Source organism: Mus caroli, chromosome 5 (genome assembly GCF_900094665.2).
Source record: "Mus caroli chromosome 5, CAROLI_EIJ_v1.1, whole genome shotgun sequence".
Lineage (NCBI taxonomy): Eukaryota > Metazoa > Chordata > Mammalia > Rodentia > Muridae > Mus > Mus caroli.
In genome coordinates this window covers 130202896-130215554 of record NC_034574.1, presented here as the reverse complement: position 1 = coordinate 130215554, position 12659 = coordinate 130202896, and the positions used below count along the sequence as shown (strand labels likewise).

The 12659-nt window shown below is 50.9% G+C and overlaps 1 protein-coding gene across 1 annotated transcript in view; it reads left to right on the top strand.

The window, feature by feature from the left end:
- Nucleotides 1–12659, top strand: part of Zan (zonadhesin) — a 97692-nt gene that overhangs the window by 65905 nt on the left and 19128 nt on the right. Inside the window, exons 56-69 of the mRNA XM_021163424.1 lie at nt 529–670; nt 1065–1282; nt 2390–2531; nt 2922–3139; nt 3564–3705; nt 4064–4281; nt 4657–4786; nt 5177–5394; nt 6817–7006; nt 7383–7600; nt 9311–9452; nt 9782–9999; nt 10937–11063; nt 11483–11700. Of these exons, the coding sequence (XP_021019083.1) occupies nt 529–670; nt 1065–1282; nt 2390–2531; nt 2922–3139; nt 3564–3705; nt 4064–4281; nt 4657–4786; nt 5177–5394; nt 6817–7006; nt 7383–7600; nt 9311–9452; nt 9782–9999; nt 10937–11063; nt 11483–11700 (2541 nt within the window). The remainder of the gene's footprint in view (nt 1–528; nt 671–1064; nt 1283–2389; nt 2532–2921; nt 3140–3563; nt 3706–4063; nt 4282–4656; nt 4787–5176; nt 5395–6816; nt 7007–7382; nt 7601–9310; nt 9453–9781; nt 10000–10936; nt 11064–11482; nt 11701–12659) is intronic.

The window sequence follows — 12659 nt, the reverse complement described above, 5'->3', positions numbered from 1 at the left end:
GGGGAGGGGAGGGGAGGGGAGGGGAGAGGAGAGGAGGTAGAGAATGGTTTGAAAACCAACGTAGGACTGAGAAGGTCAAGTAGTCTTACCTGGAGTGCTCCTGTCTGTGTGACTGCCTGTGGAGTGTGAGTGTGCAGGTCATGTTCTGCGGCAGGCTAGGTGAGTGCACTACCACAGAGCCTGCACCTCTGGCCCTCACCGAGGGGAGATAGCAAGTGTATGCAAGTCACACCAGTCCCCTCACAATGGGGGATCTGATCAGGTGTCCTATAGCTGAACTATATTCCCAGGTCATCATACAACACTGAGCAACTCCCACACTCGCAGTGGAACAGTCTAGGCAGGTGCTACTGCTGATCTGTGCACACAGCAAGAGAAGCCGTCTTTCCTTAAAATACTTTAGACACAGATAGGTACTCCTGACTGCCAAGGATAGATAGATGGCGAACCTAAGTGCCTGAAACAGGATGTGAAACTCTATCCAATTCCTCTGTCCTGATGGTCTACCTCGTCCCATGACTTCCACAGGCAGGCAAGACCTGGACCTCCCCAGGCTGTACCCAGAGCTGTGCCTGCATGGGAGGGGCTGTTCAGTGCCAGAGTTCCCAGTGTCCCCCAGGGACTTACTGTAAGGACAATGAAGATGGCAACAGTAACTGCGCCAAAATAAGTAAGGGAGCCGTGGGGGAGGGTGGGGTGTGGGTGCTCATGGCTGGGTGAACTGGAGGCGAGGCAAAAAGGAGCCTAGTTCTCTGCCCTAAGAGGTCAAGATACTGAGGTCCTTCAGTAGAGAGGGGTTCTGGTAATCCATAGCTCTGCTGAGACCCTTCTCTGGGTTAGTCTCTCAGTAGTGTCTGACAATGACTTGGGTCATCCATTCTAAGTTTCTTCTCTCAAAGCTTGGCACGTAGGCCACGCCCAATAAATGTTCACTGAATGAATAACAAAAAATGGGGAGAACCCCAAGATCTCTTTTTCATTCTGCCCAGCCTGGTTTCTGCAGCCTCTGCTTTTTCAGGCTGCCTCTGGGCCTCTCCACTAACCCTACCCTTTCTACCCCATAGCTCTGCAATGCCCAGCCCACAGCCTATTCACCAACTGCCTTCCCTCCTGTCTGCCTTCCTGCTTGGACCCGGATGGCCTCTGTAAGGGAGCCAGTCCCAAAGTCCCCTCCACTTGCAAGGAAGGCTGCATCTGTCAATCTGGCTACGTGCTGAGTAACAACAAGTGCCTGCTCAGAAATCGTTGTGGCTGCAAAGATGCTCACGGCGCTCTCATACCAGTGAGTGGGAGCAGATGGTAGGATTGGTGGAGGCTGGGGAAATAACTCCATTATGAGGTATTCATCCTGCAAGTGTTTGGACCTAGGTTTGAATTCCCACAATAATGTAAGATGGACAGAGCCTATGTCTACACTCCCACTGCTTCTACGGGGATATGGGAAAGGCAGACAGCAGAATCCTCAGAAACTTGAAAGCTAGTCTTGTGTGTGTCATGGTGACGAACAACAAAAAGGATAGAGAAAGAGACAGACAGGGACATTATCCTCTGACCTCCATGTCTGAGTGTGCACATGCATGCTCACATACACACACACAGACACACTCACACACACATACACTCACACAAACACGCACACAGACACACTCACACAAACATACTCACACAGACACACACTCACACACACAGGACGGTGAGTGAAGAAGAGGGGTGGTGGCTGATTTTTTTAATCCCAGTAGAGTCAGGTGGATCCCTAAAGTTCAAGACTAGCCTGTTCTACATAGCAAGTTCTAGACTGTCCAGGACTCTATACTGAAAACCTGTCTCAAAAACAGACTACCCAGCCAATCCATGAAAAGAAAACACACGTAGATTGGGAGCCACTAGCTCATTTCTTATGCTTCTGTGCCCCTGGGGTGCTCCAGTCTGTATGGCTGGTACTGGAATGTGAAGGTTGTTCAGGCCCAGGCACAGGGGAGGCAAGCACATAGCCACTGAGCCACTCCCCAGCCCCTCACTGGGGGTGATAGTCTACTTGAGAGCTGCACACCATTCATCCCTGAGGATTCTAGTCAGATACTCTGCAACCTGAGCTATGCTCCCCAGTCCCTGCTATAGGATTTAGAGACAGCATTCCTACCACTGGCCCATCCCCCAGTGCCCTAACCTAGGATTTCAGGCAGAAGCCCTGCTAATGACCCAAGCCCCCAGCGCCTCACTGGGAGATTCTAGGCAGGTTCCACTCTGCTGAGTTACACACATAGCAACAGACAGAAATTTATTTTTCAAACATTTTCTACCTGCTATTGGTTGATCAGTAAATGTGTGAGGCCGTCTCTAGCCAGCCCCTCTTTCCTCCACTTCCTGTCTCTTTCTGTGCCTTCTGCAGGAAGACAAGACCTGGGTCTCCAGAGGCTGCACCCAGAGCTGTGTCTGCACAGGAGGAAGTATCCAGTGCCTGAGTTTCCAGTGTCCCCCTGGGGCGTACTGCAAGGACAATGAAGATGGCAGCAGTAACTGTGCCAGAATCCGTAAGGAGCCAGGTCGGGAGGGTGGAGAAGGTGTCCTGGTGGCTGTAGGGACCAGAGGCAGGGCAAGAAGGAGCTTAGTCCCCTGGGCTTTAGAGGTTGGGGATAGAAGGTATCACAGTAAGGGGCCATGGTGGCCATGAGTGGGCTGAGTCCCTCCTCAATGTTATTCTCTCACATGGACTTGTGGGAGCGCCCCCCCCCTTTTCTACTTACTCTTGTATTGGTGAACAGGGCAAGCTCAGTGAATGCTTGCTGAATGAATAACAAATGGGGGAGGGGTGAGCAGGATCTCTCGGGCTTTCTGTAGAGTCTGCTTTCTGCACAGAAGCCTCTCTTCTGTGGGCTTCCTCTGATCCGCTCCATTCACCCTACTCTCCCTCCACTCCACAGCTCTGCAATGTCCAGCCAACAGCCACTACACTGACTGCTTTCCCCCCTGTCCACCTTCTTGCTCGGACCCAGAGGGCCACTGTGAAGCCTCTGGCCCCAGAGTCCCCTCCACTTGCAAGGAAGGCTGCCTCTGCCACCCTGGCTTTGTGCTTGATAGGGACAAGTGTGTGCCCAGAATTGAGTGTGGCTGCAAAGATGCACAGGGTGCTCTCATCCCGGTGAGTGGGAGGCAGGGAGTGGGAATGCCTTTTTATTCTGCGTCTCTTAGTCTGTGCTGTTCACACGCAGTGTTCATGTCTGTAGAGCTGGCCTTGGAATGTGAATGAAGGTCTGTCCTGGCATAGGCTAGACAAATGCATAAGAACCATTCCTAGCCCCTTGTAGGATTCTTGTTGGACCACTGAAGCATGCCCTAGTCCCTTACTGGTATTTCTAGGCAGAGGCTGTCTGTTGAAACAGATTCTAGTCAAGTAGCCTACTGCCGAGCTCACCCCATTCACATATTTTCCATGTCCTAATGGTTGTCGCAATAGATGTGGTCCCAGAGAATGGGAGAGGAAATGAAGACCCCTTCGACGGGCCTAAGGTTGTCTTCCTTTAATCAACCCCTCTGTTCTCTTTCTTTTCCCATGGCTTCCGCAGTCAGGCAAGACCTGGACCTCTCCAGGCTGTACCCAGAGCTGTGCCTGCATGGGAGGGGCTGTTCAGTGCCAGAGTTCCCAGTGTCCCCCAGGGACTTACTGCAAGGACAATGAAGATGGCAGCAGTAACTGTGCCAGAATAAGTAAGGGAGCCGTGGGGGAGAGAGGGGTGGGGTGCTCATGGCTGTGACAGGGCAAGAAGAAGATTAACCCCCCCCCCCACTTAAGAGGTTGAGGATAAGGAGGGAGGCATGGGGGAGAGGGTCACAGGGCGTGGCTGAGTCCCTTCTGGTGTTAGTCTCTCAGTGGTAAGTCTTCGGAACTTGGTTAGAAAGAACTGTTATTCTTTCCTTCTGTCCTCCCTGTTGGAGGTGTAGCATTTCCTCAGCAATGGTTACCATTTGAACAATGAGAAGGGGAAACCCAGGCTTTGGTGGTCATTCTGCCTAGTCTGATATTCACAGCCTCTGTTTCCTTGTGCCCTCTCCACTAATCCTGTAGCTCTGCAGTGCCCCACCCACAGCAACTACACCGACTGCCTTCCCTTCTGTCTCCCTTCCTGCTTGGACCCCAGTGCCCTCTGTGGGGGCACCAGCCCTAAAGGCCCCTCTACTTGCAAGGAGGGCTGCGTCTGTCAACCTGGCTATGTGCTGGATAAAGACAAGTGTATTCTTAAAATTGAGTGTGGCTGCAGAGACGCCCAGGGTACTGTCATTCCGGTGAGTGAGCATGGACATCAGCATGGTGGAGGGGACAGCCAGTAGACTCAACTGGTGTGAAATCTATAGACAAGGATGCAGATGTAAGTACACCAGGCAAGAGGGGACACAGAGGTGGCTCAGTGATTAAGAGCACATACCTACATACCTGTCTAACAAGAGGATTGGGGTCTGGGTCCCAGCACTATGTGAGGTTACTCACAAACACCTAAAACTCAGCTCCAAGAGATTGATGTGTTTTCTGGCCTCTATGGACAGTCATATGCATATACTTACATGGGCGTACACACACACACACACACACACACACACACACACACACATAAATGGCCACCCTCAGATTTTCCTTCCTTCCATTTCCTGTGGCTTCTGCAGGCTGGCAAGACCTGGCTCTCCACAGGCTGTATCCAGAGCTGTGCCTGCGTGGAAGGGACCATTCAGTGCCAGAATTTCCAGTGTCCACCCGGAACGTACTGCAACCACAGCAATAACTGTGCTAAAATACGTAAGAGAGCCATGGGGAAAAGGTGGGGCTCATGGCTGGAGAGACCAGAGCAAAGCAACAAGGCGCTTGCTTCCTCTGAGCCCGCAGTAGGGGTAGATTCTGTAGTACCACAGCCGAGTCTCTTCTTAGTGTTAGTCTCCCAGTGGGTGGCCTCCCGTATCGACTTGGGAGATCCATTCTTTATACTTTCTTCTAATACGTACTTGTCACGAGAGCCATGCTTAGCAAACAAATGTTTTTAGAATGAACAATAAAAGTGTGAGTCCCAAGGCTTCCTTCATTCTCCCTAACCTGGCTCCTATAGACCTATAGCTCCTATAGACCTATAGCTCCTATAGACCTGGCTTGCCTCTCATCTTTTCCACTAACCCTGCTTTTCCTGCCCCACAGCTCTGCAGTGCCCAGCTCACAGCCACTTCACCAGCTGCCTTCCCTCCTGTCCACCTTCCTGTGCCAACCTGGATGGCAGCTGTGAGCAGAGCAGCCCCCAAGTCCCTTCCACCTGCAAGGAGGGCTGCCTCTGTCAACCTGGCTACTTCTTGAATAATGGCAAGTGTGTGCTCCAAACTCACTGCGACTGCAAAGATGCTGAGGGTGGCCTTGTTCCGGTGAGTGGGTGCGGGAAGCGGGGAAGATGGCTTGGTGACCAAGTGCTTGCTGTGCAAGGGCAAGGCTCCAAGTTTAAATCCCAGGTGCTCACGTTAAGCTGGGCTTGGAATCCCCAGAAACTCGCAAGGTGGCTGGCCAGGTGTTCACTGGGAAGAATAGCAACAATGAAACAAGAGACTAGGAGACCCCCCAGTCTCAGTACAAGCTGGAGAAAGTGAGACCCAATCAACACTCTGACTGCTTCTCCTCTACTTAAACTGCTCTATCTCCTGGCTCTGTCTTCTGGTGGAGGCATGCAGGGCTCTGCATCCACCCAAGACCTCTGCATTCAAGAATGGAACACACACACACACAACAGATTATTTTTAATATGCCTTACCTAGCTCAATGGCTGGGCACTTCCTACCCTCCCACCCCCACCCCTACCCCCGAAGCTAATACACTGCCCTCCAATATTCCTGAGTTAACCCTTTCTAAATCTATATTTTATCTTTACTGCCCCCGTTCCTTCTGGACAGCCCTCCCATGGGGCCGCTTTCCCTTTGCACCAATATTTTGGTCATCTCACCCACCTGCTCTTTCACAGCATGGTCCGCCCTATGCCCCTCTCATGGCGGACCTCTCTTCTCTTCTCCTGCCTTTTGCCTTGGAATCCTTAAATTCCCTCCTCTCTCTCCCTGCCCAGCTATTGGCCAATGACAACTTCATTTCCCAATCAGAGCCAACTAGGGACAGGCTTCCTTTAACCTAAATGCAGAGCACATAATTAGCATAGGCACACAAGCTGCTACATAATTGATTTTTAAGTAAAGATTACTGTTTTACAAAGCTAGGAGCCAGAGAATGGCTCCAAAAGGACACTTGCTTTCAAGCCTGAACACCCAAGTTTGATCAGCAAGACCCACATGGTGGAAGGAAAGAACTGGCTCACACAAGTTGTTCTCTGACCTCCTCATGTGTCTTGGCTTGCGTTTCTGGCTGGCCCTTGAGTTTGAAACTTGGTCAGGGCCTGGCACTTGCTGGGCAAGAACTCTACAACTGAGCCATGTACCTGGCCTCTCAATAATGACTCTGCAAGTTAGCTGTGACTAAGCCTTGCTTAGAGTCCCTTCTGAGCATTGTAGGCCTGTGTTCTACCACTGAGCCACGCCCAGCCCCTCACTGGGGGGGATTCTAGGCAGGAGCTCTCCCACTGAGACATACTACTAGCCTCTCACTGGGGGATTCTACACGGATATTCTACCATGGAGCTAACTCATTTGCCCTAGATATAATCTTTTTTTTTCAATATTTTCCATCTCTAGCTGTTTAACTCAATTGTTGTAAAACCTGTAGACAGAGGGCAAATGCAACTCCTTGCGACAGGAGGTGAGTCTGTCTCTCTAGGACACCCTCCCTTTCTTTTCCTGTGACTTCCACAGGCAGGCAAGACCTGGACCTCCAAGGACTGTACCCAGAGCTGTGCCTGCACAGGAGGGGCTGTTCAGTGCCAGAATTTCCAGTGTCCCTTGGGGACTTACTGCAGAGACGGTGGTGACGGCAGCAGTAACTGCACCAAAATCCATAAGGGAGCCATGGGGGACGGTGTGCTCATGGCTGGAGGGATCAGAGGTAGGGCATAAAGGAGCTTAGACCTCTGATCTTGGAGGTTGGGGATAGGAGGTCCCAGAGTAGAGAGGAATTCTGGACACCCTGGGCTGGGCTGGGCTGGGCCCTTTCCCACTTTAAATCTCCCATGGTTAGTCTCCCACGCTGACTTGAGAGAGACATCATTTTTAGTCTCCCACACTTACTAAAAATCAGCCTTCATACCTTCTTCCCCAGGGCTTGGCTAAAAAAGCCCACACTCAGTAAATGTTCCCTAAATGAATAACAAAAGGAAAACAAGGCCTACAGTTAGTTCTGTTGCTCCTCTTGCTGTCTACAGTTTCTCTAACCTGAGCTCTCTTGGGTCTCCTCATTAACTCCACCCTCTCTGCCCCCACAGCTCTGCAGTGCCCAGCTCACAGCCACTTCACCAGCTGCCTTCCCTCCTGTCCACCTTCCTGCTCCAACCTGGATGGCAGCTGCGTGGAATCCAACTTCAAAGCCCCCTCTGTCTGCAAAAAGGGCTGTATCTGTCAACCCGGCTACTTGTTAAATAACGATAAGTGTGTGCTCCAAATTCAGTGTGGCTGCAAGGACGCCCAGGGTGGCCTCATTCCCGTGAGTGGACTCGGAGAGTGGGGTCGGTGGGTGGCTGAGGAGATGGCTCACTGGTTAAAATGTTTGCCTTGCAAGTGTGAGGGCCTGACTTTGAATCCTCAGAACCTATGTAAGCTCGTCATGGCCGCCTCTAGCTTCTACTTGGAGACAAGAGAACCCCAGGCTAACTAGTCTTGTGATTAGACAGAGACAAAAACAAACACCCTCCCAATACAAGATAGAGGTGAGGAGCATGGCCCCAGATTATATTCTGACCTTCAGACATACATGTACAAATACTCCAAACACAGCATACGTGAGAAGACTCACACACTAAGATTTATAGAAGTAAAATGCTACTTCTTCCATCAGCTTTTGTTAACCCTGGATGTGACTGTATTGTTGTTTGTTTTGTTTCTTTCTTTTTTTTGGAAAAGCCCTTTTCTCTCTGTCTTTTCCTCCTCTTCCTCTTGGGACCTGGAAATCCCACCGTTTTCTCTTCACCCAACGAACGATTGGCTTCTGCCGTCTTTATTGACATAAAAATTAGGGGATCAAGAAAAAATTAGGGAATCAGATTTTAGTATCAGTTCCTCCTCCTACATAGCCCAGACTGTCCTGAAATGCACTGTGTACACAGAGAGTGCTGGTCTCGAACTCACAGAGATCTGTCTGTCTGACTTTGTCTCCTGAGTGCTAGGATTAAAGGTGTGCTCTGCCACGCGGATGCACCTATCTTTAGGACTGACCCTGGAGAATGAAGGATGGCCAATGCCTGGCACAGGAAAGACAGATGCTCTACCATGCCGGGCAGCCCATCAGGGAGAGTTCCAGGCAGGCTGTCTGTAACTGACCCATGTCTCCAGTTCCTAACTGCAGGGCTCCAGACAGGTGTTATGCCTCTAAGATTTGCCCACAGCCCCAAATGCAATTATTTCTTCGAATATTTTCCATTCATAGTTGGTTTTTTTTACTTTTTATTGACTCTGTGAGTTTAGCATCACACACCTCATCCTGCTCACTGCCCTGTCCCTTCATAGCCACCCTCAGCCCCTACAACCTCCCCACCAAAAGAAAACAAAAATAAGTAAACAAACCAAACCAAACCATAGAAAGCCTCTTGCCGTGGAGGCCGCAGCGCATCCCAGCGTGTCTGTCCTCCAGTGTACCCGTCTCTGTCCACACATCTTACCTTGCAAATGTTACAGTAAGTCACTGGTCTGCTTTGAGGCCTCTGGCTTCTGCTATTGGATCCTCACCGGGACTCTTCTTGGTTATCCTGTTGTTACCCTGTATCATGGAGATCTAGCAGCTTTGGATCAGCAAGATCAGCCCTTTCAGGGGCTGGAGAGATGGCTCAGCAGTTAAGAACCGACTGTTCTTCCAGAGATCCTGGTGGCTCACAACCATCTGTAATGGGATCTGATACCCTATTGTAGTGTGTCTGAAGACAGCTATAGTGTACTCATACATTAAATAAATAAATAAATAAATAAATCTTAAAAAAAAAAAGATCCGCCCTTTCACGTGCTCCAGCTATTCATAGATGAGGCAGAGTTTCGGGTAGGTTAACTCAGAGCCCTGGATCCAAAGTCCACCCATGGTTTTTTGATTCAGTAGATGGGAAGCCTGCAGACAGTGAAGACAAACCTACCCACCCTGGAACAGTGGGACTGTCTCCTTAGGGCTGGCTTCTTCCTTACTTCCTTTCTCTTTCCACGGCTTCTGCAGGCAGGCAGGACCTGGATCTCCAATGACTGCACTAAGAATTGTAGCTGCATGGGAGGCGCCATGCAGTGCAGGGATTTCCAGTGTCCCCCAGGGACTTACTGCAGGGAGAGCAACGATAGCAGCAGAACCTGTGCCAAAATCCGTAAGGGAGCCATGGGCAACGTGGGGAGGGTGCTCGCGGCTGTAGGGATCAAAGACAAGGCAAAGGCGCTTAGGCCCTGGGCTCAGAGGCTGGGATATTAGGTGCCACAATGGGGAGGGATTCTGCTGAGACCTTTCTTGGCGCTGGTTTATCACTGGTTGGTGGTCTTCATTTAGCTGAGAGGTCATTTTTTATTACTTTGCTAAGGGCCTGACACACATCCCATGCTCAGTGAGTTTTCTCAAAACTAGTAGCAACAGGGACAAAAGCCTCAAGCTCTGAGGGGCATTGGGCCCCATCCAGTAATCCTAATCCCTTCCACCCCATAGCTCTGCAGTGTCCCGCCCACAGCCACTACACAAACTGCCTTCCCGCATGTTCACGTTCCTGTACTGATCTGGACGGCCACTGTGAGGGGACCAGTCCCAAAGTCCCGTCTCCCTGCAAGGAGGGCTGCCTCTGTCAACCTGGCTATGTGGTGCATAATCACAAGTGTGTGCTCCAAATTCACTGTGGCTGCAAAGACGCCCAGGGTGGCTTTATCCCGGTGAGTGGGTGTGGAGATGGGACTGGGGGTGCCAGGTCAATGGGTCAGCTGCTTTTTTTGTGCAAGTAGGAAGACCTGAGACTGAATCTCCACAACCCACTGCAGATAGGCATGTTACCTGTGGGCCAGCGCATGCGCACACACACACACGTTGTGCAATCTTTATAAAGATTTCTTTTTATGTGTGTGAGTGCTTGCATGTATTCCATTCATGTGCATCACTTGAGAACCTGGTGCCCACAGAGGCTAAAAGAGGGCACTGGATCCCCTGGTACTGGAGTTATAAGAGTTGTAAATTGCCATATGGGTGCTGGGAATTGAACCCCGGTTCTTCTACAAGGCAGCAAGTGCTCTTAACAGCAAAATCATCCTTGTAGCCATATGAAACATTTTAAAAGTTGAACCGTGGTCCACTTTCTCCTTGCTCCTTTCTAATTGTCTCTACCTGGGATGCTCCTGGCTGGCTGGCTGGCCCTTGAGTTTGAAAGCTAGTCAGGTTCTGGGACAGGCTAGGCAAATGATCTACTACTAGGCCTGGGATGCTCCTGGCTGGCTGGCTGACCCTTGAGTTTGAAAGCTAGTCAGGTTCTGGGACAGGCTAGGCAAATGATCTACCACTAGGCCACACCCCCAGTCCATCCGTGGAAGAGTCGACCCCCGACCCCCGGAGGCACACCCGAGCCTCTCATGGAGGAATGCTAGGCAGGTGAGTTGTGTGACTGAGAGATCCTCAGAGGCCCCTGCTGAGGATTTAAGAGCACCAGCTGATAAGCCCCCTTTCCCACATCAGTTCCTTTTCAAACTCTCCGCCTGTGCTCGCCTAACTCGCTAGATAAAGAGCATGTGGATGAACAGGAAGGACAGACAGGAGGCGAGCCCAGATCCCTGGAACACCCTCTCCATCCTCACTTCCTTTCCCTTCCCATGGTTTCTGCAGGCAGGCAAGACCTGGATCTCCAGGGGCTGCACCCAGAGCTGTGCCTGCGTGGGAGGGGCTGTCCAGTGTCACAACTTCACCTGCCCTACAGGGACTCAGTGCCAGAACAGTAACTGTTCCAAAATCAGTAAGAGGGTGATGGGGGAAGGTGGGGAGGGTGTGCTTATGGCTGAAGGGGTCAGACAGGGCAAGAAAGAGTTTAGTCCCCTGGCTTTGGAGGTTGAGAGAAATTGAGGGCCCTCTCTGGACTGCGTCCCTTCAGTACTACTCTCTCAATGGTTAGGGTCCCACATTGACTTGGGAGATTCATTCTTTTGTTCTCTCTTTAGGGCTGGTATCCAGCCCATGCCCAGTAAGTGATTGCTGAATGACTAACAGAAGGAAAAACCAAAACACAAAAATAAATAAATAAATAAATAAATAAATAAATAGAAAGAAAGAAACACAGTCTGTGTTGGTGATTCATCCCAATTTTGTTTCTGTAGCCTCTGTGTCTTTGGGTCCCTCTGTCCCTGTCTGCTAACATTACTGTCTCTTCCCCCATAGCTGTACAGTGCCCAGCCCACAGCCACTACACCACCTGCCTTCCCTCATGTCTACCATCCTGCTTTGACCCAGAAGGTCTCTGTGGAGGCACCAGCCCAAGAGCCCCCTCCACCTGCAGGGAGGGCTGTGTCTGTGAAGCTGACTATGTGCTGCGTGAGAACAAGTGCGTGCTCAGAACTCAGTGTGGCTGCAAAGACGCCCAGGGCGATCTCATCCCGGTGAGTGTGCGCAGATGCAAGATGGTGGTCCCGGGCAGATGGCTCAGGGGGTAAGGACCTGATTCAGCACAAGAATGAAGACACGGAGCCTCCGCCACTCAGGGAACTGTTTGCAGGAAGCCTTCACGACATCCCAGGCTAGTGTGTAACATGGGAGGCAGAGACAGGTAATGCCCCCAAATTTAGGGACTTGGTAGTCTGGTGCTGCCAAAATGTTTGAATAGAAGGTGAAAGGTGAGTACCGACACCCAAGGTTTGTCCTCTGACACCCACACATATGTTGCCATGATTAAACAGAGAACACACACACACAGAGAGAGAGAGAGAGAGAGAGAGAGAGATATTAGTTTAAAAAGAAGCAGCATGCCTGGAATATGGCTCAGTAGGTAAAAGCATTTGACTGAAGGCCAAGAGAATTTCTGGAGCTCATGTGGTTGAAGGAGAAAATTGACTCCCACAAGTTGTCCTTTGACCACCACACATGTGCCAAGGCCTGTGCACGTGTATGTGCACCCACACGCGCACGTGCGCATGCAAACACACACACACACACAATAACATTTCTTTTCAAAGTGAGATTGGCAGGCATTTCTCCTTTCTTCTGCTTTTGTTCATCTGAGGTTCCCCCTGCCCCCCACACACACCTCCACCACCCGCATCTGTATCACTAGCCTGGCAGTATGAAGCTTGGTCCAGCCTAGGCAAGTGCTCTACCATCTAACCACACATCTCCCTTACTTGTCTATCACTTGGGAATTCAAGGCAAGTACTAGGCTGCTTTACTCTGTAACTAAACTATGTTCATAGGCAGACCCCTAAGGAAGTTCCTAAGCCACAGTTCTACACTGAGCCACACCCCCAGCCCCTCCCTGGGGAATTCTAGGCAGGGGCTCTACCACTGAGCCACGCCCCCAGCCCCTCCCTGGGGGATTCTAGGCAGGGGCTCTACCACTGAGCCA